Source organism: Catharus ustulatus, chromosome 29 (genome assembly GCF_009819885.2).
Source record: "Catharus ustulatus isolate bCatUst1 chromosome 29, bCatUst1.pri.v2, whole genome shotgun sequence".
In the NCBI taxonomy this organism is placed as follows: Eukaryota; Metazoa; Chordata; class Aves; order Passeriformes; family Turdidae; genus Catharus; species Catharus ustulatus.
The window spans coordinates 1,442,158-1,462,107 of record NC_046249.1 but is presented as its reverse complement, the minus strand read 5'-3'; the positions used below and the strand labels follow the sequence as shown (position 1 = coordinate 1,462,107).

The 19,950-nt window shown below is 45.5% G+C and overlaps 1 protein-coding gene and 1 long non-coding RNA gene across 3 annotated transcripts; both read right to left on the bottom strand.

Annotated features, from left to right (window-relative positions):
- Window positions 1–785: 785 nt before the first annotated feature.
- On the bottom strand, window positions 786–4,221 carry LOC122149464. The gene is made up of 2 exons (XR_006163126.1): window positions 2,580–4,221; window positions 786–2,305 (listed from the first exon to the last, which is right to left on the bottom strand). It is a non-coding gene; the product is annotated as an uncharacterized LOC122149464 (long non-coding RNA).
- A 1,295-nt stretch (window positions 4,222–5,516) lies between these two features.
- On the bottom strand, window positions 5,517–19,917 carry PGPEP1 (pyroglutamyl-peptidase I). 2 transcript variants are annotated; one of them, XM_033082325.2, is made up of 5 exons: window positions 19,791–19,917; window positions 16,313–16,365; window positions 9,845–9,961; window positions 7,867–8,099; window positions 5,517–6,780 (listed from the first exon to the last, which is right to left on the bottom strand). In XM_033082325.2, the coding sequence occupies exons 4-5, from the start codon at window positions 8,070–8,072 to the stop codon at window positions 6,588–6,590; spliced, it is 399 nt and encodes a 132-aa protein (XP_032938216.1). In that variant the 5' UTR covers window positions 8,073–8,099; window positions 9,845–9,961; window positions 16,313–16,365; window positions 19,791–19,917; the 3' UTR covers window positions 5,517–6,587. The 2 variants fall into 2 exon arrangements, with proteins under 2 accessions (XP_032938216.1, XP_032938215.1); XM_033082324.2 differs by lacking the exon at window positions 19,791–19,917 and adding an exon at window positions 19,443–19,541.
- Between the last annotated feature and the right edge of the window lie 33 nt (window positions 19,918–19,950).

Here is a 19,950-nt window from a genome sequence, read left to right as displayed (position 1 = left end):
CCTGCGAGGGACATCCCAAAGCTCCCGGTGCCTGGAGCGTGCTGGGTGCTGGTGGGTGGAATAAAAGCTCCATCTCCAAGAAAAGGCTGGAGAGCTCAGCAGGATCACCATGGCAGCTCAGGAAATAAATTTAAAAAAAAATCCTAGAATTAGGGCATAAAAAAGACAGAGAAAAAGCAGAGATTCCAGAGGAACAGCGAGTTTGATCCTTGTTCTGGATAAAAAGCACCCGGAGCAGGGGAATGGAGCACGGTGTGACCTCGCTGGGTTTTAATTACCTCGGGTAATGAATCCAACTCCATCCTGCTCCGCCTGGATCCCAGCTCAGGGCTGCGCTGCTGTCCCTTCCCAGGTGACATTCCCTGTCCTGTGTCACCCCAGGGAATTGGGGACCAGGAGAAGCCCCCAGGACCAGGAGCTGAGGAGGGTTTGTAGCCTGCAGGAGCCCTGGATGAAGCTGGAATTACCCAGAGCTGCTCCCTGAGGCTGTCCCGGATCACTCCGGGTCTGCGGAGGGGTCACACCCTCCCCATTTCCCGGATCGACCCGGACTGTGCAGGGGTGGCACCCTCGGCTGTCCCCAGGGGTGACACCGAGCACAACGAGCACCATCTGCTGGCACCAGCCCTCCCAGTCAGCCCAGTTTGGACCAGTAGCGACAGCAGGAGCAGGGAGAGAAAAACCTTAAAGCTTCCAGCAGAGATTTTCCATCCCTGGAGCGGAATAAAGGTGTGGATGTGACACTTGGGGACACGATGGCAAACCAACAAGGGTGACACTCAGAATCAGAGTTAAACTCTTTATTTCCTTTGAACCAGGGGTTTTAATCCTCAGTTACAAAGTCCAGTCTGGCAGTACAAGCCGGGAGCTCCCCGAGCCCGCAGCCCCCGCGGGGCTTTGGGACCCTTGGGATTTACAAGGCACTGCAAGAACGCACGGACGGGTCGGGATCGGGGCTCCGAGAGTCCTGACGAGCACGAGGTGACACCTGAGATGTCCACACAGACACAAGGGGACACAAAAAAGGGTCTGGACAAACAGAGGAGCCAGCAAATCCCTCCGGAATCGGGGCAGCCCGAGCAGAAGTGAGGACGGAACAGCAAAATTGTGGTTTGGGCAGGTCCCTGTGTGACAGCAAAAACTCAGAATTTGAGGAGCACCCGTGGATAATAATTGGGATTCCCACAAATCCAAATTTTTCCAGCAAAGCCACCCCCAGCACAGGACAAGGCACTCCCTGATCAGCAAGGTAAACATTTGTGATTCGAGGCTGGTGCAATGGAAAATCTGAAGGTGGATTTTGGGAGGTTTTTGAGTTTTTCTCTAAGGGCAGTGATGGTTTCGTTTCCCATCTTCAATTCCTGTTTGTGGGGAGGGATTTCCTTCCCTGCTTGGTTTAAAATGGAGCAGAAGTTTCAATGAATACCTCGAGGAATTAACAACGCCCTCAGCTCTGGAGTTTGGCAGAATATTCCTTTCAGCACATCAGACACTCATCAGACAGGAATACAAGTTTTTTTTTTTATGAAAAAGTGCACTTTATACTGAAAAAAAAAAAAAAAAAGGGATTCTGGTGCAAAAATAACAAATCCATCTAGATCAAGATGAGTATTTATGGTATCAACAAGGGTTTTGTTTTTTTTACTCCAAGAAAGAGCCTTTGCAACTCTGAAATTCCTATAGTTAAAATAAAATTAAATCATTAAAATATTATTGGATAAAGTATTAAAAGTAAAAGGAGACAAGAGGGAGGAAGTTACTTTGGGAAAGGATCTGTACAAATTCATTGCTGATATTTTCATCTGGAAATCAGAATGAAGAAAATCTTTTTTTTTTTGTCTAAAGATTCTGATTTTCAGTCAGATTTTGGATACCAGCACTCCCTCCTGCAGCAGCTCCGTGTCTGAGCCTTGGCTGGAGTGAAGAAATCCAGAAATTAAAAATATTCAGGAGTCACAAGGAATTAAAAATCACAACCCCCATGGCCAGACCATCATAGCTGCTGCAGCTCCTGGGGGAGCAGGGATTCACCAAATTCCCATTTTTGGTTTGAAGAAGTTCCTCTTCCTGCAATTCCTTAAAAAAAAAAATATCCTTAAAAAAATTCCACCCACCAGGGAAAAGAGCCAGAGAAGCCCAGGATGGTTTGGGTTGGAAGGGACCTTAAAGATCACTCAGGATTATTGGAGGATCAGGAGAAAATTCAGTGGATTTTTAATTTTTTAGACCTTAAAGATCACTCAGTTCCAGCTCAGGATTATTGGTGCATCAGGAGAAATTTCAGTGGAATTTTAATTTTTTAGACCTTAAAGATCACCAGGAGAAACTTCAGTGGATTTTTAATTTTTTAGACCTTTAAGATCACCAGGAGAAATTTCAGTGGATTTTTAATTTTTTAAACTTTAAAGATCACCCAGTTCTAACTCAGCTCAGGATTATTGGAGCATCAGAAGAACCTGCAGTGGATTTTTAATTTTTTAGACCTTAAAGATCACCAGGAGAAATTTCAGTGGATTTTTAATTTTTTAGACCTTTAAGATCACCAGGAGAAACTTCAGTGAATTTTAAATTTTTTAGACCTTTAAGATCACCCAGTTCCAACTCAACTCAGGATTTTTGGAGCATCAGAAGAATCTTCAGTGGATTTTTAATTTTTTAGACTTTAAGATCACCCAGTTCCAACCCAGCTCAGGATTATTGGAACCTGCAGTGGATTTTTAATTTTTTTAGACCTTTCCTTACCAAAACCAACACCACCAGGAGGCTGTGCTGTCTGAGCAGGCCTGGAATCTCCTGGGTTTTTATTCCAGAATAATCCCCTGGTTTTTAATGCAGAATTCCAGCTGGGAAATTCAATATTGCCAGGCTGGGACACAGGGAGGGGTTGGATGCTACATCTACACCTGGCCCCGGGTGAGTTCAGACACAAACCACAAAATCCTGGGGGATTTTCCACATGGAGGTGACAATTCACACAGTGTTGATTCCAAATTTATCCCAAAGCAGAGCAAGTTTTTAGGGTTTTTTTTGGTGATTTTTTGGGTGATGTCTCAAAGCCATGTCACAATCACACCCCACACCTCAAACCTTCTTTCCTGAACTTTCCATCCTTTCCCACCTGTCCCACAATTTTTGGGAGGTTGGGGGATGCTCCAGGTAAGGTGATCTGCTCTGGAGGAGCTGACAAAACTCTGTTTTCTCCCAAAAAAAAATTTCCCAAACCCCAGAGAACCCCTCAGGATGGGAGGGAATCTCTAAGGATCATCAAATCCCACAGGAATCCAATATTGGAATATTCATTTTCCTGAAGAAAAGGAAAAAAAAATATAATAAAAATTCCTTTTTTTTTTTTTTTCTGGGGTTATAAAGCAGATTCCCAAAAGTTGAATTCACCTCCCTGACAGCAGCATCACCAAATTCAGATATTTAGGAGTCCCTGGAGCTCCTCAAAATCCTCTGCAGCTCTTTAGGGCTGGGACAATTTAAATTGGCATCCCAAACCCTCCCCAGGCAGATCAGAGACACCAAACCCAAGGCAGCAGAACCTCCCCAATCATCTCTTCCACACCAAAAAATCCTCAGTCCCTTTTTCCACCCCAAACCTTTATCCCCAGAGACAATTCTGCACTCACAGCACCCTAAAATCTCACCTGGTTTTTAATATTTTTCTCATTTTTCACTTTTTTTTTTAGCATTCATCAGAATGAACATTCCACCTGAACTTTTTCTCACAAAGTTTTGGGGGTTGGTGACAGGTCTCAGTGCAAATTAGCAAATTTTGTTAATTGATGATGTGGAAAGCAAATAGGATTTAGCAAAACATCAGCTCTGCATCAGTTTGATGTCCTATTCCCAAAGAAAATAGGGATCTGTAGGAAAAGCTGTGTGAATTGAATTTAAAAAAACTTAAAAAAAAAAAAATAAACCCAACCCCAAAGTATTTAATTTAGGTCATATTAAATAAAATTAGTTTAATGCCATTTTTCTACAAGAAATTTCTCTACCACCAAGACACCTTTTATAAACACAACCTCAAGCTAATTTCTCAAACCCCCACCCCAAAAAAAAAAAAAAAAAAAAAAGAATATAAAATAAATTATGTTTTCTAAAGAACTGATCATGTGGAGCTTCCCAAAAACAGATTGGGAGGGAAAGCACAGCTCAAAGAATTCCCAAAAAATGGGATTTTTCATGCTGACACACCCAAGGCCAAGCACTCCACCAGGCACAGAATTGGATCTGGATTTTTCCCCTGGAGCAGCAGAGCAGCCAGGAAAATGAAGATTTTTTTTAGGATATTTTTAGGACAGAACTCCCTGGGCTGAAGGAATCTGTGTGGGAAGAGCTCTGCCCACGGAACTGCTGCTGTCTGTGCTCCCTGCTGATGGATCCTGAGCCTCCAAATTCATCCAGGGGCATTTCCAGCTCCATCCAGGGGCATTTCCAGCCCCATCCAGGGGCATTTCCAGCCCCATCCAGGGCAGCTCTGAGCCTCCAGAGGGGGCAGATTCAGGGATCTCTGCCCTGGAGATGTTGATTGATTCCTCACTGAGCTCACCCAGCTCCTGCTCTGAGCCCTCTGTGGGTCCCACCTTGATCCTGCTGAGATTCCACGCTGGAATTTTGGTGTGGCCTCACCCATCTGTTGATTTTTTTTCATTTTTATTTCACCCAGGTGGGTTAAGCAGCTTTTCTGGGATTTATTTTATCACCAAACCCTGTGGGAGATTCCTCTTCCCCGAGTTTAGCAGCTACAAAACACCCAGGAAAAAAAAAAAAAAAACAAAATAAAAAACTTCTCACCAACAAAGGAAGAATCCTATGGGGGATAAGGAACTCAACTAATCACAAAAAAAAATCAAACAAACAAACAAACAAAAAAAGCTGTGTCAAAGCACGAAGATTTCAACAAAATATTAAATAGAATAAATTACTAATCAGGAAATCTGACAAGTGCTACCTCAGGTTCAACAATATTTCATTCCTCTGAGCAGGAAGGGTTGGATAGAGAGGAGAGAAGGAATTTCCTTGGGTTTATCCAAAATAAATTCCTGCTCAGGTGCCCTCAGCAGAGTCCCAAGGGTTCCAAGGAGTGGTTTTGTCCTGACACCAGAATTCTCCTGGCAAGCTCAGCTCTCACTGAGAGTTACAATAGCAGAGGAGTCAGCACCAGAGAAACTCAAATCATGGGGTTTTAAATCCTTTAAAATGCTGTTAAATAGATATTTATATCTGTTTGTAAAAGGATTCATTCCAATCAACTTCTTCCTTGGAATGGCCTCTCCATGAAGCCTCACTCCCAGTTTGGGGTTTGCTCCTTCAGCTGGGGTTTGCTGCTGGAATCTCAGAATTTGGCAGCGAAATCTCCACCCCAGAGCAGCATCACCCCCCAGCTGAGATCCTGCCCTTCCCCAAAATCACTTCTGGGAAAGCTCCCAGGAGCAGCAGCACCAATTCTGCACCCTCCCATTGGGAGGGGACACCAAGGAAAAGCCCCAAATCCTCCCTGTAAGCACTTAATTTTAAATTCAAATTCCTTAATTTCTGGTTTGCAGGCAGTGGGATTGAGTTGAAAAATCTGATATTTGATTTTTCAAGGACGTCTTTCCACCTTCTTTTTTTTTTTTTTTCTTTTTTTTGCCTCCACTCAATCAAGGTGGAATTGGGATCTCACTCTCCCAACCTGGGACAAGAGGGAAAATTTGCAGCTCAGGGAGTTCTAAATTATTCAACTTTCACCTCAAAAACAGCATTGAGCACAGGATAAAGATCTGCAGTGGGGAAAGTGGCCCTCAGCAAAGCTCTTCAGCCACTAAAAATTGGTTTTAGACACACTTGGACAGAGGTGTTTGCTGCAGGAGGTTGACTGGAGGGAGGGAGGTGGCCCGAGAGAGAGGCAGGAAAAAGAGATTTGGAAAGATTTAGGAGTCAGGCTGCAAAATTAAAAATAAAATAATAAAAAATTCAGCTGGATTTGGGTCCCTAAAGGAACCCCATGGGTGTTTGGAGATGTGGAGTGAGTGTCTAAAATCATTTTCCATCCCAGCAAAGCAATTTCAGGCTCCTCACACCCACCAAACTCTGCTCTCCAAGACAATCCCACCCCATCCCAACTCCAGCTGTCCCTCCATATCACCACCTTGAATTTGAGACAAGAGAAGGGAGGGAAACAAACCCCAAACCAACTGAAATCAAACCTTCCAACTCAAGAATTAGCCAGGAGAGGATTGGCTGAGCAAGTCCCAGCACCTGAAGGCAGAGTCCAGGTGAGGAAAGTCCCAGGGTGGATCTGGCACATGAGGATCCATTCCCTGCAGGTGTTGTAGAGAAGAGATTTTCAATCCTTTGTTGCTCAGGCTGAGACTCACAGATTCAACAACAACAAAAAATTAATTTCTAGAAGCAGAATTTGTGGAATTTTTGTGGAATTTTCCTTTTTTTTTTGTTTGTTTTTTGAAGTCTCCAATTCTGTGTCCAGAACCATTTTTTTTGATTTTTGTTATTTTTTTTTCCCCTCAATACTTCATCAGCAGGGAAAAAAAAAAAAAAATTGTGGAAGTGCAATACTAGGAGAGCTCCTGGGCAGTTCAGTGTTCATGTTGACAATTGATTTTGTCTTCAGAATGCTCCAAAACATCCAGCATTTCCTCTATGATGGCCTGCAGGGCCCTGCCCAGCTGTTCTGCAGTGTAAGGTTTCCCCAGAGGAGGCACATGGACAAATGCTGATCTCCCACGGCTCTGGTACAAGGAGGTGTAGTAGGTGAAGTCACACAGGTACCTGCAACACAAAACCAGAGATTAATAACAAAAAAAATAAGATAAAATGAGTTGTAGGTTCAGTGTTGTGGTGGTTACTGGGATTTAGGGGAGTTAATGTGGAATGTGAGGCAGGAATTGAGTCTGGGGTGGTTTTAATTAAATTTGAGATGAAAAATGTGAATATATTTCTTTTTTTTTCCCCCCTGAAAAAGCTTTTTTTCCACTGGAAACCAGGTGGTTTTGGCAGCCCTGAGAAGTGAAAGGTGTGGGAGGCTGGAAGTGCCCAAGGACAGCCTGGATGGGGTTTGGGACAGGGGGAGGTCCCAGCCCCAGGATGGGATTGGGATGGGATTGGGATGGGATTTGGGATTGGGATGGGATTTGGGATTGGATTTGGGATGGGATTTGGGATTGGGATTTAAGGTCCTTCCAACCCAAAGCACTCAGGGATTCTCTGATTCCATGGACAGGGTGACAGGATGGTGTTAACCAGGATTCCAGGAGAGCTGGGGAGGGGTTTGGGATAAAGGATGGAATTGCAGGACACAGGGAATGGCTCCCACTGCCACTGGGGCTGGGATTTGGGAATTGGGAATTGTTCCCTGGGAGGAAAGAGAAGCCCCAGGGAAACCTTGGAGCCACTTCCAGAGCCTGAGGGGCTCCAGGAGAGCTGGGGAGGGATTTGGGATGAGGGATGGAATTCCAGGACACAGGGAATGGCTCCAAACTGAGAAAGGGCAATCTAGGTGGGATACTGGGAAGGAATTCCCAGAGCAGCTGTGGCTGCCCCTGGATCCCTGGAATGCCCAAGGCCAGGCTGGAACCAGCTGGGACAGTGAAGTTTGTGATTTTAGCTCAAATCACTTCGGATTTGGGATAAAGGATGGAGGGACAGGACACAGGGAATGGCTCCAAACTGAGAAAGGGTAATCTAGGTGGGATACTGGGAAGGAATTCCTGGTTGGGAGGGTGAGGATGAACCAGGATGGAATTCCCCCAGATCCCCTGAATCCCTGGCAACACCCAAAACCAGAAAACCCTTCACCCCCCAACCCAAACCCCTGCAGCACTCCCTGAACCCACCCCCCCAGAGCTCCCCCCATACCTGCCAGCATCCTTGGAGATGGTGACAGTGACATCCAGCCCCAGGGCTGAGACCCTCCTGCACACAGCATCCATGTCGATGATGGAGTCGATGCACTCGGGGCCTCCCTCCACGCAGCACTGCGAGCCGGGGCAGAAGCGACAGTTGTCCAGCCCCTTGTAGCCCACGTTGTGGCCACACTTCTCCAGGGTGACAGTGGTGGCCATGCCTGACACTCCCACGTGAACCACCAGCTGCCAGGGAGAAGGGATGGGTTGTGGGAAATGCACAGAGTGGGGTCATGGCAGTTTGGGGTATCTTGGATCTGTGCTGCTCTGTCACTCCCTTCCCTTGTCCCAAAATCCCAAAATTCTGCTCTTGGAGCCACTTCAGGGACTGGAAACCTGTGGTGACCAACCTGTCACTGTGTTTATGGAATCACAGAATCCTGAGGGTTTGCTGTCCCAAAATTCAGCTCTCTTTAGGGACTGGAAACCTGTGATGACATCTTAGCAACACCTTGTCACTGTGATTATAATATCACAGAATCCTCTGGGTTTGGGTTCTGGATGTGGCACTCCCTGTGTCCCAAAAATCTGCTCTCTTTAGGGACTGGAAACCTGTGGTGACCAACTTGTCACTGTGTGTATAAAATCACAGAATCCTCTGGGTTTGGTGTCTAGGACCACCTTGTCACTGTGTGTATAAAATCACAGAACCCTGTGGGTTTGGTGTCCCAAAATTCTGATCTCTTTAGGGACTGGAAGCTTGTGGTGACCAACTTGTCATTGTGTTTATAAAAATCAGAATCCTGGGGGTTTGGGCTCTGGATGTGGCACTTCCTTCCCTTGTATCTGCTCTCATTAAAGACTGGAGGCCTGTGGTGCCAATTTGTCACTTTGTTTATGAAATGACAGAATCCTCTGGGTTTGGGTTCTGGATGTGGCACTTCCTTCCCTTGTCCCAAAATTCTGCTCTCTTCAGGGACTGGAAGCCTGTGGTGACAGCTTAGCACCACCTTGTCACTGTGATTATAAAATCACAGAATCTTGTTGGTTTGGTGTCCCAAAATTCTGCCCTCTTTAGGGACTGGAAACCTGTGGTGACCACCTTGCCACTGTGTTTATAAAATCACAGAATCCTCTGGGTTTGGGTTCTCGTTGTGGCACTCCCTTCTCTTGTCCCAAAATCCCAAAATTCTGCTCTCTTGGAGCCACTTTAGGGACTGGAAGCCTGTGGTGATCAACTTGTCCCTGTGTGTATGAAATGACAGAATCCTGTGGGTTTGGGTTCTGGATGTGGCACTCCCTGTGTCCCAAAATTCTGCTCTTTAAGGACTGGAAACCTGTGGTCACCAATTTGTCATTGTGTTTATGAAATCACAGAATCCTCTGGGTTTGTGTCCCAAAATTCTGCTCTCTTTAGGGACTGGAAGTCTGTGGTTATCAACTTGTCACTGTTTATAAAATCACAGAATCCTGGGGATCTGGGTTCTGGATGTGACACACACTGGTGTTCAATCCAAAGCTGGACTCAATAATCTTTGACCATTCTCCACCCTGAGTGATTCTGTGCTCTGATTTCGGGGTCCTCCCCACCCCACACCACTCAGGGATTCCCTGTGAACCACAGGAGGGCTGCAGGGATTCCTCTGTGAGGAACATTTTTATCATGGGTTCAGTACAGCACAATTCTGGTTTCTGAGCTAAATTGTGATTTCAGCAGGGTGAAAAGGAGCCTTGGCACCTCCAGAGCTGCTGCAGGAGCCCAGGTGGCACAGACAAACCACGAGCTGTCTAGACAGCCCTCAGCAGTGGCCCCTTCACACCCACTGCTCCTGGGAACTGCAGCACTTGTAAAATCCTACAAACTCACATGTTCTCACCACAAAGATCCAGCCAGGATGAAGGAATACATTAAAAGGAGACTTCACATGGTGCTCACTGCAGATCCCAACCCTCTGCTGGGTGGTTTTTTTCTCCTCCCTTTACTCACTCACTTGGGGACTGTGCTTCTTCCACAAGGCAGGGATGAGTCTCTGCACGGTCTGGTACTCAACAGGGACCTCATAGACGTGCAGATCCACATCATCCCCCAGCCCCAGCTTCTCCAGCTCCTAAAAAACAGCAGCAAAGCAAAACCAAGATGGTCAGGCACGAGGTGAGCAGGGGATTTACTCCTGCAAGGTTTCATGGCAGAGTGAGGGACTAATACCAGTTTATAACCCCATAAACAGCACCTGCAGAGAGTTTACAGCAACCTCTGTAAAACAAAACCAAAACCAAACCCAACAAAGGCATCTCCCCACCTGTGTGAAGGTTTCACCCACAGAACCGTTTGTCTGGCTCTGATGTGTGTGTAACAAAGAAATCAACATTTAACTGACAACAGTTAGCAGCAGCACCCACGCTCCCAGGGAATCTTGGCTCTGTTATTTATAGAGGGAGTCACAATCCCCACTTCTTTCAAGGAGTGACAATGCAGGGAAGGTGAGGCTGGAAGGATTTTCTCCATCATCCAGGCCTGGAGAGTCATTTCACTTTTTTTTTTTCATCACAGCAGTGGTGATTCAACTCACTCAGTAAATTATTTCTCCCTCTCTAACATGAAAACATCCCAAATATCCTGGCAATGAACAGAGCCAATTTCCTCCCAACCTTTTAAAACACAAAGTGTCAGTTAAATACCTTGCAAAGACTTTTAAAATCAGAGGAAAGGGTTGTTGTTTTTTTTTTTTTCTTCACAGTATTTCTGAGTGGAAAGCTCTGATCCCAAAATTGGGAATTCCCCCTACACAGGTTCTGGGTGCACCCCAAAATTTCCAGAATTCATGGTCTGAAGCCTCTGGAAAAAAAGGGTTCTTAAACAAATCCATCTAAACTTTGGAGCCAGGAATCATTTTTCCAGTGGGAGAAGAGAATTTGGCCATCATGTTTAAGGAATTCCTGCAGCATCTAACCTGGACCAAGCTTTCCTCTGGTCACCAAATGTCCAAAACATTCTTATGGATCTGAGGTGGGAACAGGTAAAAGCCATCAAACTATCAAAGGACATTTCAAAATATTCCTGAATTTCTCTCTGTTCCAGGTTTGGACTGGGAAAGCAATTCTCAGGTTTTATTTTCCTCCTTGCAAGCTTCAGGCCAAGGAGTGCAGCTCAGCTGTTTTTACTCTCCAACCTCGGATTCCCCCAGGTTAAAAATTAAAAATTAAAGCCACTTGAAAGGAGAAGACAAGTTGAGGTTTGAGGCCACCCCCATTTAAACATGAGCAGTGTCTTGCTATCGTTTTTCTGTGTTTTTTATCAGTATGAGTGGTTTTCTACTGAGGAAAAAAAAAAATAAAAAACCTTTCACACTTGTAACAAGATTTAGGAATAACTAAAACACCCAGAAAGGCCAAAGTGACACTTGCACAGAGCAGCAGATATGAGCAATGATGATAAATCACCAGCTCTGGCTCCCAGGGCAAGGCTGATATTAAAGCCTTGCTGTATTGATTAGTGTCTGGCACACTCAGACATTCATTACCAGAGATGGATGGAAGGGATGGTTCATCCTCTGCACAGCTCTGCCTCCAAAACCTGCCCTGCTTTACCTGCAGCCTCAATCAGGGACAGGAGTTTATAAATGAGGCTGTTCAAACACCAGCCAGCCTCTTTAGGGAGAGAATAAACACTTTTAGGAGTGTTAACACTAATGAGGAGTGATGCTCCTGGAGATGAAGGATTAGAAATAAAAATAAAACAAACCCTCCTCCAGCTGCTTAAACCTGAACTTCACCAACCCCAAACTTTGGTTTGAACCATAATGAAGATGTTTGTAACCTCCCCCCACCTCTCCCTGAAGAACTTCTCCCCCCCAGGCGTGCCCACCTGACAAACAGAGCCCCCAGAAGATGTGTGACCGATTCCCTGACCCCTGCACAATGCTGCTCTTTGTCAGCCTCTAATATCCTTATCAGGTCTGTCTAGACACCCTGACAGCAATTGTCCTTCCTAATGTCACCGTGCACTCTGACCCTCTCCTCCTCCTCCTCCTCAGGAAGGATTCTGGGGGGGATGAAGGAGCTCAGCAGCTTCACAGTGCACAGGTCACACCTGTGTGCACACCTAGGGATGGCAGGGAGGGCACAAGAGCTCAGTTTAGTGATTTTTTCCTTTATTTTAATGATTTTTTCTTTAATTTTAGTGATTTCTTCTCTCATTTTAATGGTTTTTTCCTTTATTTTAGGGATTTCTTCCTTCATTTTAATGATTCTGCCTTCATTTTAATGAGTCCTTCTTTCATTTTAGTGATTTCTTCTCACATTTTAATGATTTGTTCTTTCATTTTAGTGATATTTTTTCTTTTAATTTTAGTGATTCTTCTTTCATTTTAGTGAGTTCTTCTTTCATTTTAGTGATTTCTTCTCACATTTTAATGATTTGTTCTTTCATTTTAGTGATATTTTTTCTTTTAATTTTAGTGATTCTTCTTTCATTTTAGTGAGTTCTTTCATTTTAGTGATTTCTTTTTTCATTTTAATTATTTGTTCTTTCATTTTAGTGATTTTTTTAATTTTAGTGATTCCTTCCTTTATTTTAGTGAGTTCTTCCTTAATTTTAATGATTTCTTTAGTTTTACTGATTTATTCTCTCATTTTAGTGATTTCTTCCTTCATGGTAGTGATTCTTCTTTCATTTTAATGATTCTGCCTTCATTTTAATGAGTTCTTTGATTTTAGTGATTTCTTCTCTCATTTTAGTGATTTTTTTCTTTCATTTTAATGATTCTTCTTTCATTTCAATGAGTTCTTTAATTTTAGTGATTCCTACTCTCATTTTCATGAGTTCTTCTCTCATTTTAGTGATTTCTTCTCTCATTTTAGTGATTTTTTTCTTTCATTTTAATGATTCTTCTTTCATTTTAATGAGTTCTCTCATTTTAGTGATTCTTCCTTCATTTTATTGATTTTTTTCTTTAATTTTAGTGATTTCTTCTCTCATTTTAGTGATTTCTTCTTGTAAATCCCTCCCAAGCAAAACTTTTAAAAAAAAATCCTGAACTGAAACACTAAAATGATGAATACTCAAACAGCAAACCAAAATTAACACAGAATGTTTTTGTGTGATTTCTTCTCTCATTTTAGTGATTTTTTTCTTTCATTTTAGTGATTCTTCTCTCATTTTAGTGATTTTTCCTTCATTTTAGTGATTCCTTCTCTCATTTTAGTGACTTCTCCTTGGAAGTCCCTCCTCAGCAAAAGTTGCGCCCGTAAAAAAAAAATTTAAAAAATCCTGAACTGAAACACTAAAATGCTGAAAACTCAAAACAGCAAAAAAAACCAAATTATCACAGAGTGTTTTTGCTGCAGAAAGGAGTTTTATTTCCTGCTGATTTTATAGGAAAGCTCTCCCTCATGAGCAAAAAACCCAAATATCTCTTTTTTTTTCTTTTTTCTGAGTGGGATTTTGAAACTTTTCATTTCAGCACCATTCTTAGATGGCTGCTGCCACTATTTAAGGTACCCATGTGTAAAAATCAGTCAGCTTGCAAAACCAGCCAAGAAAAATCACTGCACTCCCAGGAAAAACTCACACCGTGCTCTGTGGGAGAAACCAAACGGAAAAAAATTTAAAAAAGCAAATTTTATCCTGATGCAGCACAATAAAACCAGAACTAGCTGAACTTTAGAGCTAGGAAGGATTTACAAAGATTGTTTAATTGATTTTTTTTTTTTTTTTTTTTTTTGGTTCTATTAAAATGCAGATCACACCGTCTGGGATTCGGGAACTCAGACACGCCTTTGTGTCCACTCCGCTCCGTGAAGTCCCCGTCTGAAAGTTGCACAATGCCCACCTCGGGCAGCCTCAAAGACATGCTGTTCCTTTTTTTGTCTGGGCCTCTGGGGGCTGAGACAGGGGAAGGGAAGGCAAATCCTCCCCGCTGCCTCCCAGCTGATGTTTGCGGTCGCGATAATCCGGCGGCGACGGGCGCGGAGCTTCCAGCGTTGGGTTTGCAACAGCAACAAAATGTGGGGTTTGGTCATTGGAAACGGCCTCAAAATGTGGGGTTTAGTCATTGGAAATGGCCTCAAAATGTGGGGTTTAGTCACTGGAAATGGTCTCAAAATGTGGGGTTTAGTCATTGGAAATGGTCTCAAAATGTGGGGTTTAGTCACTAAAAGCATCCCCAAAATTTGGGTTTTATTCACTTAAAACATCTCCAAATTCTGGGTTTAATCCACTAAAAACATTCTCAAATTCTGGGTTTTAGTCACTGAAAACGTCCTCAAATTCTGGGGTTTAGTCACTCAAAACATCCTCAAAATCTGGGTATTATCCATGCAAAATGTCCCCAAAATCTGGGTTTAGTCACTCAAAATGTCCCCAAAATCTGAGTTTTATCCATGCAAAATGTCCCCAAAATCTGGGTTTTAGTCACTCCAAACATCTCCAAATTCTCAGTTTTATGGACTCCAAACATCCCCAAATTCTGAGCTTGACCCACTCAAAACATCCCCAAAATCTGAGCTTTATTCACTCAAAACGTCCCCAAATTCTGGGTTTAATTCACTCAAAGCATTCCCAAAATCTGAGTTTTATCCACTGAAAATGTCCCAAAATCCAGGTTTTATACATTCCAAACATCCCCAAAATTTGGGTTTTATCCCCTCAAAACATCCCCAAGATCTGACTTTTATCCACACAAAATGTCCCCAAAATCTGAGCTTTACCCACTCCAAGCATCCCCAAACTCTGATTTTTATCCACTCAAACATCCCAAATTCTGAATTTTATCCACTCAAAACATCCCCAACTCTGAGCTTCTTCACCTCAAAACACCTCAAACTCTTGAGTTTTATCCACTCAAACACCCCAAACTCTGATTTTTATCCACTCAAACATCCCAAACTCTGATTTTTATCCACTCAAAACATCCCAAAAACTCTGAGCTTTGCCCAAACATCCCCAACTCTGAGTTTTATCCACTCAAAACATCCCAATTCTGTGTTTTTTTCACTCAAAACATCCCCAACTCTGAATTTTATCCACTCAAAACACCTCAAACTCTTGAGTTTTATCCACTCAAACATCCCAAAATCTGAATTTTATCCACTCAAAACACCCCAAAAACTCTGAATTTCACCCACTCAAACATCCCCCAAGCCTCTAAAAAATTATTTTTTCACCCATCAGCCACACAGCTGAGCAGCCACCAGCGCCTCGAGCTGCTTCTCTTAGGTTTGTTTTTTATTTTTAAGCAACAGCACAACACCCACCACTCCTCCTCCTGCTCCAAAAACACCCTTTTGTCTGGCTCCTCTAAAATAAAAGCAGCTATTTACAACAGCTGACACTACAGCAGCAAGAACAAACCGAATCAGTGAGCCTCACTTTTGATTTTTTAGGAATTTTTTTTCCCCTGAATATTCCTCCAAACTGAACCCAAACTTAAATATATTCATTCCCAAAAAAATGGCAAAGGTTTTGTCTTTTCCTACCAGCCAACACATTAGGCAGCTGGACATTAGTTGGCTGTAATTGATTAGAGTTTGTGATTTAATTTAAAAGCTTTTGAAAGAAGATATTAATCTCAGAGCTCTGAAGGGGAGAGAGACGTGGTGGGGAGAAAAATAGATTTAATTCCCTGGGCAACTGTACTAAAAGGTACCATGGAATTCCCAGCAGCTTTGCCACAAACCCCATCCAGGAGTGACAAAAAAAGAAAATGTGGCAGCATCATCCTTGTAAAAAGTGGGTTTATAGCAAAAAAAAATCTCAATTGCATGGAAAAGAGCTGAATTCCTTCTCCCTGCCCCATTTGGGGGGTGTCAGCCTCACACAGATGAATCCTGTGGGGTTTTTGGGGTGTCCTGGACTGGATGATTCCCTTCTAGGATATTCCAGGATTTCAGGAATGTGCCCAGGAAGACACAGAGCTACAAGTGGCACAAACTTGATTTGTCTGAACAGGGAAAAGCATTTCCAAGCCAAGCAGAGAAGGGGAGATCCAGGGGGAGAATCAGGTTCCTGACACTCAAACAACTCCACAAAACCTCCAGCTGGAATTCTCCTCCCAGAGATAAGGCTTGGTTTAAAGGTGAACCAACTGGCTCAGCTTCAAGTCAAGAACTGAGAGAAAAACATCCAGATTCCCCTGGGCTGGTCAGTTGGTTTGTTTATTTGGAATTCTCCAGGGCACAGGAAGATTTCCAAGCTCCCTGCCCCATTTAAAATCATCCAAAGCTGGGAATTCCTTACTTGCCTCAGCTACATTAACTCAATCTCATTAAACTCCACCAGCTCAGGGATTGTTTTCTGAGCAGGGAATCAAACATTATCCAGCTGACCATCTGGATATCTGCACTGAGCTCCCTTAACAAACTGGGAAGAAGCTGGAAGTGATAAAAAGAGCTGAAACCCCAAATTTGTAGGGATCTGTCCTCAGTTTTGACTTCCCAAGAGGAAAATTCAGGGTTTTTACCTGCACTGCAATCCAGCTGGCGTTCACAGCGTGCTCCCCAAACGGCCCAAACCCTGCAAGAGAAGAAAAATTCACAGATTTGACTCAACTTGAAGTTGAAAAGAGATTTAGGTTCTCCTGGTTTAGTTCTCAAACCACTTCTACCACTCAATCCTCATTTCTTTACACCTGAGCATCAAACAAGACACCTGCACTAAAATATTTCAGCTACAGTTCATACAGTGAAGGAAAACAATAACTTGCTTGAAAATAAATTTGTTTTTTTTTTTCTTTCCTTCCTGCCCAGGTTAGAAAAACTTGTCATTACCAGCTAACTCGCCCGATGTCACGGAATTAGAATCATGATTGGATTTTCTATTCCTGATTGCTTCAGCCCACAGCAGATGCTTCCACAAGCCTGCCTCAAATGTTCCTTCTCCGCTCAGGGTCTCCTCCAAGATCTTCCTTAGCATTAATTCCACCTCACAAGGAAATAAACAGAGCTGTTGACAACCCACCCACAGCACAGCAAAGGCTACCAAGGCGTTATCAAAAATACTTCCTTCAGCACCTCTAAATTCCTAATGAATAACTTTGGAGTTAACTGGTAATCCATAACATCTTTTTTTTTTTTTTTTTTTTTTTTTTTCCTTTCCCCTGAGCAAGCACACAAAGGTTGGGCAATTTATCTGGGCGTAACGTCGATATGCTTTAATTTAAAATGTCAGCGTTGCCCCTCCGAGCCTGGTGCAATTAGGAGGCATAAATCCTGCAAGGGATCACAAATATCAGATGACACCTTAATGGAAATGTTGGATTTGCCCTTCCCCAGCCAGGCTGAGGTGATGCTGCACAGGAGGAATTTCCCAAGCGTGGGCTCGTCCACGCCCGTGGATCTCAACCCGGCGTTGCCAGCTCGGCCAAAATAAATATTGTCACAAAATCCAAAATGTTGGGGGTGTGAGCAGAGCTGCAGGGGTGTGAGACAAACTCTGACGGGGGAAGGAGGCGAATTAACAACTCTCAGGAAGCAAACACTGAGACCTGCTAAGCTGAATTCCTAAATAAAGCGTGATAATCCTATCAAAGAAATGAAATCCATATTTTAACCGCTCAGCCACGGCAAGGCTGAAATCCTACAGGTGCCCAAGCACAGGGCTGGATTCCCTCACTCCAAATCCCAAACTGGCACAAACACAGCTGGGGTTGTGGCTGCTCTGACTCATCTCCTGCCCAGATCCCTGCTGTTATCCCTTCCTGGGAGCATTAGGAACTTTGTGGGCAGCACCCGACCCCACGGAGCTCCGGCACATCCATCCACCAAGGCTCATTAGCAGTAAACCAGCTGCAGGGATGGTGATGGGATTATCTCCTTAACGAGTTCTAAAAAAGAAATTGTGCACAAATAACGCTTATCCTGATCCAGCACGAGCTCAGAACCCACGGGGAACGCGACACCATGGCCAGTTTTAAACGGAATTCAGCGTGACATCGGTGACATTATCAAACAGGGGCAGAGCTGACAAGGCAACCGCTGCATTTTGCAACCAGACTTCCCCGAAAAAGAAAAAAAAAAAGGGAAAAAAAAGAGCGTGGAGGAGCCTTGTGAGCAGCAGAACGTTTCCTGACGCAAGTTTTCTGTTTAGTCACCGCCGCTCCACGCTGGATTTGGGGTTGGGAAAGGCAGGATTTGCCACCTGCTCCTTGGCTCCCCACAAATGTTCCCTGGAAAAGGCACTTTTGCCTGTGATTACAGCCCTTGCTATTCAAACAGCCTCAACTTCAGCTGCTAGGGGGGGAATATCTGAATAGTTTGGGCGAGTTCCCCATTTGTCACAGGACGGTCTCACCCACAAATCACCCCGAGCTGCCTTTGTACCCCGGGAAGAGCCTGACAACGCCGGGGCCTCTCGCTGCCTGCGCTCATTCTTCCCCCAGGAGCTCCTGGGGCTGCTCTGGGGAGCAGCTCCCACACCTTGGTGCTTCAGGGTGGGGTGGTCAGCAGGGAATTCCCCCCCTCCCTGCACCCCAAATTGGTTTTTCTGCGCTTTGGGGGGTTTCTTTCAGCCAACAGCAAAGCTTGGGGATGGGGTCATGGATGGAAAAAGGGGATCCAAAGGGACACTGGGTGGATAAGTGATAGGGAAGCTCCTCATTGCTGTATGGCCCCAGCTCTGACATGCCTGACCCACAGAATGGAGCCCCAAAATTCCCCAAATTCTGCCTTTCACCCCATTTATCATCCCACACAGGGGACAGCCCCCCAAAACAGCCCCCTGAGGGGACAGCCCTGCTCCCCATTCCCTCTGATGGGACAGCAGAGCCCCCTCTCTCCTCAGGGAAGGGATTCCCCACTTATCCCCCCAAATCTCAGGGAAGGGATCACCCACTCATCCACCCAAATCTCAGGGAAGGGATCCCCCACTAATCCCCCCAAATCTCAGGGAAGGGATCACCCACTTATCCCCCAAATCTCAGGGATGGGATCCCCCACTCATCCCCCCAAATCTTAGGGAAGGAATCCCCCACTAATCCCCCCAAATCTCAGGGAAGGAATCCCCCACTTCCCCATCCAAGCCCTGTGGTGAAAGCAGTCCCCAAAATCACCCCTCTCCCCCAGATTCCTCATCACAGAGAAGGGGCTCCCTCGAGGAGGGGTCTTACACCCACCCTGACCCTTTTCCATCAGGAAAAGGTGTCCAAACCCACGACAGAGCAGGGGTGCCCCATCTGCACCCCCAGATTTCCCCTTCCCTCAAAGCTTGCCTTCACCTCAGGGCTCCTTCAAACCTCACCCCGAAATCTCCCTGCAGGGAAGGGGTCCCTCAAACCTCATCCCGAATTTCCCCTCAGGAAAGGGTCCCTCAAACCTCACCCCAAAATCTACCCTCAGGGAAGGGTCCCTCAAACCTCATCCCGAATTTCCCCTCAAGGAAGGGGTCCCTCAAACCTCACCCCAAAATCTACCCTCAAGGAAAGGGTCCCTCAAACCTCACCCCCAATATCCCCTCAGAAAAGGGTCACTCAAAGAGTCCTCCTCCAAAATCTCCCCTCAGGGAAGGGTCCCCCAAAATCTCCCCTCAGAGAAGGGGTCCCTCAAACCGCCCCCCACCCATTTCCCCCCTCACCGCCCCCCAAACCCGCGCCGTACCCGTCACCACCACCGCCCGCCGCGGCTTCTCCATCGCGGCTCCGTCCCCTCCGTCCCGTCCTGTCCCGTCCTGTCCCGTCCTGTCCCGTCCGTCCCGTCCCGTCCCGTCTCGCCGCCGCCGCCGCCCCGCACTGAGCGCGGCCCCGCCCCGCAGCGCCCGCCCCGCCCCGCGCCGCCCGGACCCGCCGCTTCCGCCGCCGCGGCGGAAGTCCCGCAGCGGGACGGCCTGGAGCCTTTCACCCCTTACCGATCACCGGGAGTTTCCGTGCGCCGCGCAGCCTGAGGGGATCCCGCTCGCCCGCCTCAGCGCGGGATTTGGGGGGGGGGTTGGTTAAATAAAACGCTCACCTTGAGCCTCCTGGGGGTTCCCTGCTGGGCTGTGGGGGAGCACGAAGCGTGCCCGCGGTACCGGGAGCTCCGGAGCGCATCTCGTCCCGTCCCGGCGCGTCCCGTCCCGGGCGGTGCCGCCGCAAAAGCGCGGACCGAGCGGCGCGGCGCGGCCGGGCCG